The sequence below is a fragment of the Apus apus genome, chromosome 8, assembly GCF_020740795.1.
Source record: "Apus apus isolate bApuApu2 chromosome 8, bApuApu2.pri.cur, whole genome shotgun sequence".
NCBI lineage: Eukaryota > Metazoa > Chordata > Aves > Apodiformes > Apodidae > Apus > Apus apus.
Genome location: NC_067289.1, coordinates 14,126,277 through 14,141,577, shown reverse-complemented (window position 1 = coordinate 14,141,577; position 15,301 = coordinate 14,126,277). Strand labels below are relative to the sequence as shown.

Sequence of the window (15,301 nt, the reverse complement as noted above, 5' to 3'; positions counted from 1 at the left end):
TAACCATCCCCTCTAACACAAAGGAATTAAAATAACTTGTTAGTTTTCAGCAGTCCCAGGCTGTCTGTCTTTTGAGGTGCTATTTCAACACCAGCAAGACTTGCTTCCCCTTGGCAGCAAGTGGTGGCCTGAATAGTCACTGCTTCCGCTGCTGATCTTGTGTTGACCTCCAGCTTTCTTCTTTCTCCTGGCAGTATATACATCATGCATGCTAGAATTGCAGACACAACTGCAAAATCTGGGCCATATCGTGCACACTTGCTCATTGGATTGGATAGGTCTGTTATGACACCTGTCACAAGAATTAAACAAACCACTTGCACTTTGCCTCCGTGTCATTGGCCCATTCAGCAAATCAAAAAGCCCTCTGAAAAAGCAAGTGAGCCCCATCTGTATTAGGACCTGCAGCTAATAAGTAAACAGAAGCGACAGTAGATGCTAAATAACCACAAATGTTTCAGAAGTGATGTTTCTGGAGTACAACAGGCAAAAGCTGGAGGGATTTGGTTAAAAGACGATGGGCTCATGTGCAAATGCTCTTGCCTGAGGCTGTTAGGAAAACTAATATCATGAGTGTAGCAGAATATTTTGCTGGCTCCTCTAGAAGCTAAAAAGAGCTAAAGTTGGAAAGCTGAAGGACTGGACCAAGCCAACAGCAGAGGACAGTCTGCTGACTTAGACTGTGCTAGAGAACAGGTGATACAATGGGGTTAATCTGCTGCCGTTGCTTAATCAAGGAACCAAGATATAGATAGATAGATAGATAGATAGATAGATAGATAGATAGATAGATAGATAGATAGATAGATAGATAGATATAAAAAAAAAAAAAAAAAAAAAAAAGACCTGTTGAGCTGAAAGCCTGGATAAATCTTCAAGGATTCTGGTAGAAATGATGGACTGAGGGAGGGGTGTACTAGCCTTTAGAATGTAGTGGAATTATACTTCCTAGACTGATCCTAAGTGAAGAAATGTGCAAGAATTTTTGGACATCTATAAGCTATGTAAGCATGGGATAGTGAAGTGCCCTCTACCCATTCTCAGAGAGACCTATATCCAGTTTTAATCAGATTTCCTCTGGCCTAAATCTAACAAAACTCTGTACTACAGTCTTCCCCTTGGCAGGGCTTTTGTGGTAATGGTGCTGTGTGAGGCACCACTAGCCCATGGCTGAATGTGGCTGATGAGAAGCAGTCTGTGGCTTACCTTGTTAGATCAGTAGATTGCTTCCCTTCCTGTAGAGATTTACATGCCAGTCCAATGACCCTAAAGCCCTGTGCTGTGTAGAGCAGAAGTTGGCTTTCAAAGTTTGATGGGACTGTGCAAAAGACGAAAAGGAAGTTTATCAGGGCATTTGACTCTTCCTAGTAAAGGGAAGCCTTGGAGCAGGGCAGCTGTCCCAGAGGGCAGCATACCTAGAGTCTGCCCGTAGGCCAAGGACATTAAGGAAAACTGCTGAACTGAATTTTGCTCAATAAGAAAATCATTGTCTTTCCTCTGACACTTTGCACTTTGGATCCTAAACTATTCTGCAAAGACTTACCACCTTCCATTGTGTCATGAAGGAGCTGTGCTCTTCTAGCTGCCCGCCCAAGTCTTGGAGGAAAAAGAAAACTTTTTTTGGTGTATACTGGACCAGTAGAAAACTTTTTCAAATACCTATTCTGGCAGAGACTGTACACCTTGTACAAGAGTTGGCACTTGTTTTGTCTCTTGGCAGTTCTCCTTTGCTGAGAACAGCTCTATGACAGCTCAGCATCAGAGCACTACAGAGAGAATCTAACTTTTCAGGCTGAAGTACAAAGTCTTAGACCCAGAAAACTCATCTGGACCTTCCACTCCATTGCATCATCAGAAGACACTTTTACATATGTGTTTCTAGGAAGCATTTATAAATGTTAGTTACCTGTTTCTGCTCTACATAACATGGCTACCATTTCTGGAGCACCTTTTGTGAAGACCTGTTGCTCCCCACCGATTTCCTGAGCAATGACAGACATTCTCTGCAAGGCTGAAGAAAATGGAAACTGTTGTAAAATGATAAGTCCTTCCACTGGAGCCTAGAAGAAAAGCAAGTGGATTGGATATTGTAGCCAGGATTTTAAACTCCAGTCAAAGGATTTTATGTCTGTCCTTTGGACCATGGTAAGAAGCTAACCATATATACCAGGCTGATTTGTCACAGTGATACAGAAAGGACCAGCACATAAAGAGAAGGTGAAATTTGTACGGAAAAGTCTAGCTTAAGCAGTAGGAAAAGTTTACTGACAGTTTTACAGAATATTAGATGTGATTTATGGAAAGGAGATAACTAGTCTTATTTCTTTAACAAGACTGTCTTACACTGGTCTTGCAAAGGGAAAATGGATGACTGAAAGCATTCCCAGATACATGACCAGACTCCACTGAAGCCCCAGTGCTCTTAGAGATCTTCACCACTCAGCTGAGCTTGGATTGAGTCTCAAGCTACCAGGATAGGCAAATTCTGGAGCTGGACAATCTGTCATTCATCAACCCTCTGCTTCCAGTGTGAGCAGAAAGCTCCCCCAGGCATCTCTTTTTAACCAGAGAGCAAGGCAATCTCTCTCCAAGCAGTTCGAGAAAGATGAAGAGTGGAAAAGCTGCCTTGGACCAGGACAGCCAAGTGTTTCTCTGCTGAAAGGTAGCCCTTACAGTGATAGTTTAACTTGATCATGAATGTAGCTCTTGCAAGTAGCTTACACTGCTGGCTTTAGGCCCAGGTCTGAGTGTGGCATGTGTGGATTCTTGACCTTCAATCTGGTGTCCACCGGAATCATCTATCACCTGTGAATTGAAAGACAAAATATTTCAGAACACAGCACCAGCAAAGCTGAAAGGAACCTCAGGAAATCATTCAGAGCTTTTCCTTCCTTTACAACAAGGTATCTTATTCATTCCCGAGGGGGCTTTTCCGATCTCACACTAAAAGCTCCAGCAATAGTTAACCCACTGCCTCGCCTGACAATCAAATCCAGAGCTTCACCAGCTTCACTAAGACACTGAAGTCTTGCACAGGAAATATGTAATGTCCTCTCACTGACAATAAGTCCTTTAATCATTATAACTCATTCAAATATGCAAAAATCTGTAGATATAAAATAAAACTGATGGAAAAACAGTAAATAAGAGTTTTGTTAATGTAGAATCATCCTCTCAGCTTTTGAAGTAATTCACAAATCAGCTGGGTTTTTAAATCATCACAATTGGACTGTGAGGAGCAAAATTATTTTATGGTTTCAAAGGGCATACAATTATTCATGTTTCATAGGAGCTATTTAACAGGATCATTCTTTTTCAATTTATAACTTTGATGGGTTTCATCAGCCTAAGGCTGAGATGGCAAGGTGATGCCCCTGGGAAAAACCATCATCTAACTCCTGTCATTATTGGATAGCTTATTCTTTGAAACTTGGCTGGGTTAGGTATTTTGCAGATACAAAACAGATGTGTCAAATACAGATGTTGTCATCCACTTAACTAGCTAATCCTGTCCTGGATCTCTTCTCTTTTGTCAGTAATGACTTATGGCTATACCTTCAACCCAGTAATCATGGACTGTTTTCCTCTTATCCATCTCAGATTTGCAGCCTTTCAGTTTTCATAAATGGTCATTTTTGCCCTCTGCCCTCCTGCCCTGCAGCTGCTCAGGGAGTAAATAGCCACACGGAGGCTGTTTGTAGGCAATGGGGCAGAGATTGCATGCAGTGCTTTCACAGCAGCATGGGATTTCAGACCTGAAGATGGTACAAATATCTCCACATTGACAGAGCTCTGACAAAGGTCATCATCTTTTATCTAGTTCAAAGCTCTCACAAGTATGTTTTTTCTTTAAAAGCAGTCTTAATCTGCATATAATCCAAGGTTCCTTGTTATCTGGCAGCAGCCACGGTCAGTGTTGGTACCCCAGTGGGGTTTGTACACCTTCCAGTCTTCCAGTCAAATGAGCTAAATATTCAAAGTACTCCTAGGTGAAAGACTAGACAGAAACAAGGACCATTTTTCCAAAGGCCCGAACATGTGGCATTTCTTCTGGGTTTTAGCTGTTTTATTTCTGTGTGGAAAGTGGCTGTTTACATTGGAGGGCTTGGGACATTTATTTGTTGCAAGAACACGGAAACTCCCCATCACTGTTTGCGTAACAACAAACAGCAGTTTTACCCAGTTAGTGGCCTCAAACATTTTTACATCCAGTGGATCTCCTTGGATCTTGCCCTCCAACACAATCAGTGAATGACAAACCACCATTGCTCTGAGCACTGGGCCCCAAGGCAGGCTGTGGTCTGCAGGGAAGATGTGGATGTCCTGGAAGCTAACCCAAAAGAGAACATAAACACTATCATCAGAGGACACCAAACAACATATGACTAACAGGAAAAAAAGTCAACAATCCTAAGTCAGAGGGCTGCTAAAGTACTATTCTGTGGTCAGACCAGAAGCATGTTTCTGGGGACTTGTCCTCCCCTGTGAGTTATTTCTCACACACCTGTTAAAGGCTGGGATACAAATGCTCAGAACAGGTGAATTCTGCATAGTTAATGAGTCCATTAGAATGGACAGAAGAACAAATTATTGTAAAATATATTTCTTGCAGCTTGTGGAATGATTCATGAGCTGTGAGGCTGATACAAGTCTGAGTATTGTCCAGTCACTATCCCAACAAATTTAAATGCCATTAATGTGTCATGGAGCCTTACCTGCTTCTTTCAGAGGGTAGCAAACCCCAAAGATCCAGGCCATCTTCTGTTAGGGTGCCAGTCTGAGTTAAAATGTACATTTAAATTAACTTCCCACATGACAACTCCAAGAGGAACACAAAAAAAGACTTATTTTAAGAAGTTACTGTCCAGAAAACGCCAGCACAGCAGTGCAGAGCTGAAGTGCTACTAGCCCATTCTTAGACTCCAAGAACTACAATTCACAATGGACAACACAAATTTAAGTTTGTCAGACTCATCAGTATGTTTCTAAAACACAATGGAAACGTTTGATCAAACCCCAGACTCTCCCACCCCTAGCATGGTTCCCATTACTAGTAAGAGAGTAAGAACCACACAGCAGTTACTTTGTCAAAGCAGACGAGGTTCAGTTGTCCACAAATGTTGATCCTCTGTGGACTGATGCAGAAGATGCCCTTTTTCTTCAGCCTTCGCTGGGTATAAATAATCCCTGTTGTCAATGCAGCTGGCAGAGCTGGGGGGACAGCAATAGTGATAATATCCAAAGCCTTCTTCACCACTTCTCCTGCATCCTCCTGACAAAAAAACAAAGGCAGCTGTCAGCAAGAGGGTGCCAAGGACTGCTGCTTGGGTTGTATGAGTGTAGCCTTCTTCACCCCTTCTCTCCTCCACTGCTGGTGCTTCAGGCTGTGCCCATGGTCCATCATGTGTTCATCTCCATGGAAAATCAATTGCTTTGGTTTAACCAAAGGCTTTAAGGCTACACCACTGCTGAAGAGCAGCCTCCAGGCCTTCCCTCATCCTCCATGCCAAGCAGCCTGCCAGGTAGAGCTCAGTCTCCTCCAAGCACATGAGTTCAAACATGCCAGCTACATTATTGCACCCTCAGCCAAGCCCAGTTTCCCATGATACAGCACACAAGAATCTGCCATTTATATGGGCATTCATCCAGCTGCCTGCAGGCATAGCTCTGGACTATGACAGGTGAGACATACGGAATGGTGCAACAAAAGGAAGGCAGAATTCATGAGCTAATGATTTCATCTGACCTTATGTTCTATGAGCTGTGAAAGGAAATTGCTTTAACCTGCAGGAATAGTCATGGAAGTAAAAGTTACATTTCTAAGAGCAATCTCTGATTTGGGAGCTTAGAGGTCAGTGTAAAACTGACTGCCAGTATGCTGAGTGTCAGCATTGTTATTCATGGTAGTTGATATCACTGCTGAAGGACTGAATGCATTTCAAATTGGAATCCAAGAACTGAGACACTGCAAACCAAAGCAGATTTGCAGTTCAGAAGGATCTGCAAACCATCATAGAGTTCTATTATTACTGCTGCTGAGCTTGGGACATTGCCCATAAATCATGTTGCACTTCATGTGCTGAATTTCCGTCACATACTCATTCTACCCTCACTGGTAGTATTTCAGATCACAGAAGGCACCTGTTTGGTAATATTTTGTATCTGGTTTATGTTAGAATTATATACTTAGCACCTTTAGATAAACACACTCACAGAAGAGAAAGCATTTACTATATCATGTGACTGAATCTTGCCAGTCTGACAAGACAGTTTCAACTACTGTGATAACATCAGCATGTACTTTACATATTACAATGGGAAGTTAAGAAAAAAAAATGCAAATCAGACACCAGGATATGTTCTTAAATACACTTTCTTTGATATCCTGAGGGGAACTAATCTTCTGAGCCAACTGATTGTAGATTATTCCAAAGGAGAAAAATTACTCAAAAGCTGAATTGTAGAATCAAACTTGCAACTCAGGACTTGGGCTTTGCATTAACAGACAATTATCAAGGCATGAAATGTTTTCTTCTAAGTTTTAGAAGAAGCTCTAAAGAAATTAGGCTCTAAAAATTGCTGAACTGCTGTTTACAGTGTACAACTATTTCTTGTATTGACCTTGATGCATGAGAATGAGTGAACTGTTTTTAAAAGGGTCTCAGGTGAACACTCCAGAGATTGAGATCAATATAGCTGGGCCCTCGGTGAACTAATAGGCCTTAATTACCTTCACTAGTCTCACCTGCACTCACAACCTCTAGTCATGGGTTCTAGAGCTCCATTTAAACTCAGGCCTGGGCCTTTAATCTTTGTTTGAGCTATGTTGTAGATGTGCCTTCTTCTAGCGCTGTCTCCTGGATGGAGACCTTTAGATGTGGGTTTCAGCTTTGTCTCTTGTCTGCTTCTGACTGGCCTGCTTGGATTATTTACCACTTTGCCTTGCCTGGGACTACTGATGGACTGTTACCAGCACCCGGCTCTCATTACTGTGTTCAGATACTGTGTGACTGTGCCCTGGTGGGTGATAGCACTACCTGTGCTTAGCCACCCCCAGCTCTTGGATTGCCTTCCCTGAGGGAACAGCTGGCCCCTGCTGCTTCCTGACATGGTAAGTATTAGTTCTATACTGAGAAATTCAATTAAAATTATAATACAGAATTAATTGACCCTTGATGTATATGGTAAATTAGAGAAGAGTTAATGCAATCGTCACAGAGATATCCAAAAAGCCTCCGGGAGAGCACTGGAAAAAGTCAGTGGAGATGTGGGTGACTCAACTAATCAGGATAGTTGGTTTTGCAGAAGTTATTTCCCAAAAGCTCTCAAGCATATTAAGCTGAGTGATAAGTAAGTGAAGGTTATTTCCCTTCCACCCCTGCCCCCCCTCCCATCACGACCAAATCCAAAGATATGGCGGGGGGGAAGGCAGATAAAAAATGGGGAGTTCTTTGTAACATCAGCACATTTCTGGGATCTGTATTTATACTTGTACTTTTCAGGGCTCTGTAATATAGGAAAAAGGTGGCTGAAGGGGTGGCTGTGATCTCCAAGTCATGAATAGTACAGGAAACATCAAACAGAAGGCAGCTACTTGCTACTAAAACTAAAAGTTACGTTTCCTTCAGTGATTTAGACAGTAGCTTTAAAACCATTTTTATGCAGTACATAAAATGAAGCTGTGGGAATCATCGCCACGGGTGCTGTCAAGTCCAAGGCTTAAATTAATTCAGAAACATATTAAACCACACCCTGGGAGATTTTCAGTGGCTACTACAGCTAGATGATCTAGATACAAAAGACAGCTTACTGAACCATTAAACCTTGCTTTTCAAGAGGTTAGAAAACTACACCACCTTCCATAAGCATTTGATACCAGTCACTCTCAGACACAGTGGACAGAGACAGGTCTTTGATCTAAACTGAAGCTTTTGGAAAGCTGACTTTTTACAGTGACACATCAGTCTGTCTTCCATTTAACCCATGACTTGTGATTTCTCAAGGAATATACAAAAAGTGCTACACAAACTCTGTAAAAGCTATTTGCAGAGTGCTAAGATCTTGGGACCTCCTGTTTTAAGAGCTCCAGAAAGTTGTTGCTAATTACATGCATTGATAATTACATGTATAAGCAGGCCACACAAACAGAGGCAGTTAGCGTGCAGAAGGCTGTTGGTAAGACACACAGTGCTTGTATGGGATTTGCTAAGACCTCAGAGGAAATTATTATTGGGAACAGTTGATTTTGCAACCTTGGAACTGAATGTAGGAGAGCTTATGTACTGTCACAAATTAAACTAGATTGTAAAATGACCTCATATACTAAGGCAAAAAGGAGAGTGACAAGGATGACATTTTTATATATAAATTTATATTAAGCCATTCAAGTTTCAGGTCTCTTGAAACTGGGTTGTGACCATTTCTCAGGCATTTAGTAACTCACCCCATTAAGTGCAAATACACACACTGTGTAGATCATGCCAATGGCTGCAAATGCTATGAGGCACATCAGGAACCGGAGGCCATCTCTGTAAAGCTTGAAGTTCATGGGTTTAGGGTAGAGAATGGACCTCACCAGATCCCCCTTGGCTGTATTGAAACCTGAAAAGACAAATTAAAATAATTCCCAGAGGAAAACACTTCCAAAATTTCTCTAAATAGAATGGAGGTCTTTAAAATGGATCATAATTTCTGCAACTTAAGAAAAAAGGCTCCAGATCTTTAGTTTCGGTCTGTATGAGTGACTCTGCAGAATACAGAAACTTATTTTTATCTTCAGGAGGAGAAGCAAATCAAAATTCTTTATAATCATAAGCTAGTGGTTTTTGTAAAAGTTATGTCAAGCAAATAGAAACAATGTGTAATAGCTTAGCCCACCCCAGGATATAGATTCTCCATCTGACTCATGCGACCTTGGATTAGCACCTTTAACTCAATGTGAGTGGGCACATTATGTCAGACTGTTCCAGAAAGAAAAAGCATGAAATGAAAAGCAAACTGAAGTGTTGACTGACCAGTCCGCAGCACCACAGCTTTCACCACTCCTCTGTCATCTGCCTTGGTCTGTATGACCTCTGTTCCACAGAAGAGGACATGTTTTTTGTAATCGTCTGCACAGTGCATTCTCCAGGGCTTGAAGTTATCAGCTTGGGGTAAGTGGATCTTTGTTACTGGAATACTTTCTCCTGGGGAAGATTAGCTCAGATAAGGAAAACTGCAGTACACCTTAAAATTAGCCTGCTGACTCTCAAATAAGTACAGCGTGTAGACCTCTAGATGACAAGTTTAAGGTACTTACTAGAGAAAACAGTTTAGAGCAATGTTACTTTTATATTGTGACATCTTCAGAGTGAGTAAGAGTTTGAAGCTTTGCAAGCAAATGGACTCTGCCAGAGAAAAGCTTTTCTTTGCACCAGCACAACAGGTTCATGTAAGCTTGAGAACCAAAAGAAGCCCAGGCACTTTGAACCTGAAAAGAAACCTGAGCTGGTGTTGTTTGACTCCCCTTGATTGCCACAAGTTATTTACCTAGCTTGAACCTCATGTGAATGCTATTCCCTCAGGCAGATGAAACATGACATTCCCCATTTCCTGTTCCCAGTGAAAGGAGAGTCTTTAACTTAATGTTTGACAGCTCACAAATATCCTATTTATGTCAGAGTGGATACACTAAGGATAAGTGAAGAAATATTTCCTGACAATTGAAGGTTTCTAAATGAGAGGGATTTCTGGAACTTCTCTTTTACATGAATCACAGAATCTTAGGGGTTGGAAGGGACCTTAAAAGATCATCTAGTCCAAAACCCCCTGCCAGAGCAGGATCACCTAGAGCACTTCACACAGGAATGTGTCCAGGCAGGTTTTGAATGTCTCCAGTGAACAAGACTCCACAACCTCTCTGGGCAGCCTGTTCCAGGGCTCTGTCACTCTCACAGTAAAGTTTTTTCTGATGTTTACATGGAACCTCCTATGTTCCAGTTTGCACCCATTGACTCTTGTCTTGTCACTGGACATCACTGAAAAAAGCCTGGCTATGTCCTCTTGACACTCACCTTTAATGTATTTGTAAACATTGATGAGGTAGCCCCTCAGTCTCCTCTTCTCCAAGCTAAAGAGACCCAGCTCCCTCAGCCTTTCCTCATAAGGGAGATGTTCCACTCCCTGCATCATTTCTGTGGCTCTGCACTGGACTCTTTCAAGCAGTTCCCTGTCCTTGAACTGAGGGGCCCAGAACTGGACACAACATTCCAGATGCGGCCTCACCAAGGCAGAATAGAAGGGGAGGAGAACCTCCCTTGACCTACTAACCACACCCTTTCTAATGCACCCCAGGATGCCATTGGCCTTCTTGGCTACAAGGGCAAATTTCAAAATTTGTAGGTTTTTGTTCGATGCAGACCAAGACCAAGTATAAAGACAAGAAATTAAACTATTAACATCTTCTGCACCAGAAATCCTGCTTTGCAGTGAACTCTCACGAGGTGTGTTCTCTACTGCTATCCCATGAACACGAGGCTGAGTATCAGGGCTAGACAGACAATCCAGTAGGTTGGAGATGTTGCAGCAATCAGCAAGGTGACATTTGGAGTGACTGAGAAAAACCCCTACAGCCTGAGTGGACCACTGGCCCTGTGTGGTAACAGCTTTGCTGTGCATCTACTGTTTCTTCTTCTGTCCTGCTCACTCCCCTGAACTCTTTTCTAATCAGTGGACCCCTTCCTAAATTCTGCACCTTCTTCCTAGAAAGGAAGAAAAGGATGAGCTGCCCTTCCTGAAGCCCATATTTAGACAGGCTGGGGCTAACTACAATTCAGTCTTTGTTATAGCAAACACTGGACAGAACTCCCTTACAGACCAGCTATGGACTGTCTCATAATTAAGGTGATGATGTTTTGATGGTAAACCTGGGAGGGATGAGCTGTACCTGTCAACATGCTTTCATTTACGATGCACTGCCCACTGATCAGGATGGCATCACAAGGCAAAAGCATTTTGCCCTCTTTCAGAACCAGCATATCTCCAGGAACAAGATGGTGTGATTCCAGCTCTTGGAAACCTGTAGGTGACATATAACGCAAACTTTGTGCTTTACAGATTTCTCTGTGGTAAGGGGAAAAAAAATACAAGGAACTACCTGCCAAACAGATTGTTACTTCTTTATAATGGCTGATAAACAACAGACCACAAGTAGGACCTAAGAATACAACCTCCAATATTTAGAAAAGCCAAGGAATCAGTTGAAACTGAAGAATTCCTTATCTCCCCAGAAGCCCAATCAATGGTTATTGTTCTAATGTGCTGACCTAACTGAAGAAGTTTGGTATCTACGTATCTTAGTTTGGCTCCTCCTTTTTGCATTGTGCTCTGAAAACCATGGCAACGAACAGACTTTGCATGGAGAAATTAGATGGACTCTCAGTCATTTAATGGCAATGTGGTGGCTTTGTCAGCACTGCTTTAAGGAAAAGGAAATAATTTTCCTGCTAATTTTTGTTAAGGCTGTGCTCAAACAGTTATGAATATGACTGATGTGCCACATCATACTTCTAGCCAAATTAACCCACTCTACAGAAGCTAATTAATCAAACAGAAGAGGAAACTGCTCTAGAAGGAATTTGATACTATACACTCTTGGGTTTGATATAAATTGCTAGAGAAATGGAACACATTGAAGAAAGAAGTGTACAGGAGTCACCTTCCTTATTTCTGCAGACAGTGACCATGATGTTGTTATGAGACTCAACCAGTCTGTGCAGTTTAACCGATTGCTATAAATTAAAGGAGAACACACAGAAGTGTTACATCTTACTTACATGATGCAATTCATCCACTAACAATTATGCCTTTATTTGTGGTTATGAGAGCCCTCAGAAACTGGGGTCTGGCCCTACCAGGAACTATACAATCATACAGAGAAAGAAATTCCCCACCTTAATTATGGAGAAGGTGTAACAAAAAAGTTACAAAGCAAAGCACCGGAATGGGGAAGGGAAGATGTGGGTAAAGAACCACACAGAGATTATGATGACTAGGAGGCCAGGATATTACGCTTGCTACTAAACAATGTCAAGAGACTAAACCTCTGGGTAACTCTTACAGCATGGTACATGTGAATGTTGTGACATCCTGGCCTTTCCTTGTGGAAAAAGGAGGTGTCTCACCTGTCTAAGATCATACACAGTCAAAAAAATTGAGAGGAGAGACATGATTATGATGGCAGTGGCATATTCCATGTAATCTTCAGCAAACCACAGACACACACTGAACAGCTGGAACACGTAAAATGGATTTAAGACCTGTTTGAAGAGAGAGCAAAACTCAAGAGCTGCCCTAGTTAAATGGCTCCAGTACGTCCATCCAGTCCACCCTGTTAGAAACGGGCTGAAATAAAAGCTATTGAGTTGAGTGGTGTCTCCCGAACCCCTTTTTAATTTTGTTAGCAGTAGCTTCAGTCTTATCAGGTTAGACCATCTCAATCTGTCAGAAGGGCCAAATAACTTGGACCAGTAGGATTTATTTGGGATGTGAATGGCTTAGCCCAAGCCCTGTTTTGCTTGCTTCATTACAAGAAATGTAACAAAGGTAAGAGAAGAGCAGGCTGTGCAGTGAAGGTGGAGCTCACATACCTTAAGCACGTCTCCACACTCTATTTAGGCCATATTCAGCCAGTTCCTGTCTGCAAAAGATACTGTGTTTTATGTGATGCTGTGCCCAGAGTCATGAGCTCACTGGATCTCTCTGCAGCTGTAGATTTATACCAGCTACTGCTGCTCACTTAATCTCTGCTGATTAAAATACAGCCTTTGCCTGGAAGGTTTGATCTCCAGTGCAGCTTGTAAACATTCCCTGACTCTTATAAGGCCAACAGAATGAGCTCCCAGGACATGGATACATACAACTACCAAGCAGCCAAACAGGCATGGGGATGCAGGTTAGGGAACAATGAAGAATAAATGAATGTATGGTTATTTCATGGAATGGTTTCAAACAGGATTGGAAAAAGGAGTGTGCTTGATGAGAGTATTGGGAAGCTCATTCAGAGATAGGCTCCATTATAATCTCTATACACACTCAGCCTCCCCAAGTAGCCTAGAATAAAAATCCCACAGAAATGTTTCACCTCTTTGATGAGTAGTTTCCAAACAGGGACCACTGGAACATCAATAGTGTTTGGTCCGCATATAAGTCTCCTGTATGGGATAAAGATCCATCACTTAGAGATGAAATAGTGACCATGTAGCTCACTCAGAAAGTTCCAGCTTGCCATAGTCCTGAGAGCTTGTGAGGATCTTTCTCCAAGAAAAAGACAAAAATTTAAATGTCTCTACAAGGCTTGTGTCAGAAAAGATGAATGTACTAGTGAAGTCAACTTAAACAGACAAGGTGTAATACAGCCTTTTAGGCAAACATTTACAAATCACAAAAATCCTTGTGAAGCACCATAAACAAAAGAATTCTGCACCTAAAACCAAATTGTCTAAAACCAAATAGTTCTGCATGAAGTTAAGGGGGATTTGAATGTATGATTCAACATGAGCTAGGGTTAGGGGCTGCATTTTCAGTATTATATCAACAGAATATAATTTCTTTATTTATTGGTTTTGGGAATAACTATTCTGTAAATTGTTTCATTATACAGTAAATTCAAAAAACAGGACTAATTGATTTAGAAGTTCAATACAATTATCTGCACCATCTCATGGAGACTTTCTCTTACTCCAAATAAGAGCTGCTTAGAGTTAGTTACAGGACATAGTTATACCCTGAATAAGAAAAATAACAGTGATGAATACTGAGACATTCCAAAAACTTTGACAAGGAATACATTCTCTAGCCCTTTTCATTGCATTTTTCATGCATGGCCATTTCATCTAAAATTATATGCATATTAGTGGATACAGAAGAAACTCAAGGAAGTGCACCAAAAGCAGTACATTTACATTTCTTTGAAATCCATATGTTGAGTACATGTATTTTAAAATGCGCACCTGACATTCTGTTCATAGTAGGTGAGGCCAGAACCAAATTTGGTGTGTATAGCTGAGCAAGAGTAATCATCTTCTAGGGCTCTAGAATACAAAGGGAGGGTTTCCTTAGGACATTATTCACAAAGAAGTTTGACTTCCTCATAGACTTGTGTAACCAGGGCATTGAACTCACCCAACTTTCTGGAACTGCTTTGCATAGATATTCCAGACATAACGGATTTTTTGTACTTGGATACTTTTCACCTGCAGAAGAAAACAGGTACAACAATACATGCAACAGAGCAAACAAAAATATTCCCAGGCCTGCTCACAGATCTTAGCTAGGCATCCTTACTGGGGTGAAGCACAGATAAAGCAAATTATACAGGGGTGGGGAGGGAGAAAGGACAGAATCTCATACATTAACTCCCTGGTTATGTTATAGAGTGGGATCCTGACCTCAGTGCAGCTTCCAGTAAGCTTTGCAGATCTTTAGATTAAGCAAGTAGAAAGTAGCATTCCTCTCTCCCCATTTTATGAAGCAAGGAATACAGTCCTCACTCCCATTTCACAGAACAAAGGGAAGAGATCACTGATGCAGTGGTGGGTACACAGGCAAATGTCAAAGCCTGTCTTCAGTGAACAACTTCCTCATCTTCTGGCTGGCTTTGAGGGAAGCAGAGGCTTTGGGCATGGTGCCAAAGCCCTTCAGCTGAACAGATATGCCAACAGACAAGAAAGCCCATCCCAGGATACTTCCTGAGTCACTGCTAATGCTAAGCCCTTGCAGAGCTGCTACCCATTAGCAAGCAACACACACTGCCATTTACAACCTGCAAAGGGAGTCTGTCCTGCCCTGTGCAAGCAGAACAAAGCTTCTTGGAGATAATGGTCATATCAGCTGGAAGAAGGCAAGGCTAGATACCCATACACAGAAGTAATAAAGAAATAGGCTGTAGGATACTCTTCCTACCCAGTGCAGTAAGCACTATTAGAAGCAAATGAAATCTATACTCAGCTTACATACTTGCTCAAAATGGAGCTGTAACCACAGTCATTAACCTAACAACAGGTCTGTAGTTAGGATTTCATGCAATAACAGCTGCAATATTTACAATGCTAAATACTGGAGTGGGAAATGAAGGACTCAACTGAAGGTCAGAACAGGTCCTTGGACAGATCTTGGGCACTACATTGCTCTGTGGACTTAGGTATTTATAATTGACATATGAGTAGGGATTTTGAATTGCTAGTAAAGGATTAGACTGCTCTTTCCTGCTTTGAAATCTGTTCTTTTCTATCTAGATATTTTGATTGATTAAAGTATTGTTCAA

At 41.6% G+C, this 15,301-nt stretch overlaps 1 protein-coding gene across 1 annotated transcript in view; it reads right to left on the bottom strand.

Annotated features, from left to right (window-relative positions):
• LOC127387738 (probable cation-transporting ATPase 13A4) overlaps window positions 1-15,301 on the bottom strand; it is a 43,933-nt gene that overhangs the window by 16,578 nt on the left and 12,054 nt on the right. Inside the window, exons 4-17 of the mRNA XM_051626486.1 lie at window positions 14,161-14,231; window positions 13,989-14,069; window positions 13,121-13,190; window positions 12,162-12,296; window positions 11,696-11,768; window positions 10,925-11,056; window positions 9,015-9,185; window positions 8,444-8,601; window positions 5,084-5,272; window positions 4,716-4,777; window positions 4,180-4,330; window positions 2,722-2,805; window positions 1,907-2,060; window positions 1,207-1,318 (exon numbers count right to left, since the gene is read on the bottom strand). Of these exons, the coding sequence (XP_051482446.1) occupies window positions 1,207-1,318; window positions 1,907-2,060; window positions 2,722-2,805; window positions 4,180-4,330; window positions 4,716-4,777; window positions 5,084-5,272; window positions 8,444-8,601; window positions 9,015-9,185; window positions 10,925-11,056; window positions 11,696-11,768; window positions 12,162-12,296; window positions 13,121-13,190; window positions 13,989-14,069; window positions 14,161-14,231 (1,643 nt within the window). The remainder of the gene's footprint in view (window positions 1-1,206; window positions 1,319-1,906; window positions 2,061-2,721; window positions 2,806-4,179; window positions 4,331-4,715; window positions 4,778-5,083; window positions 5,273-8,443; window positions 8,602-9,014; window positions 9,186-10,924; window positions 11,057-11,695; window positions 11,769-12,161; window positions 12,297-13,120; window positions 13,191-13,988; window positions 14,070-14,160; window positions 14,232-15,301) is intronic.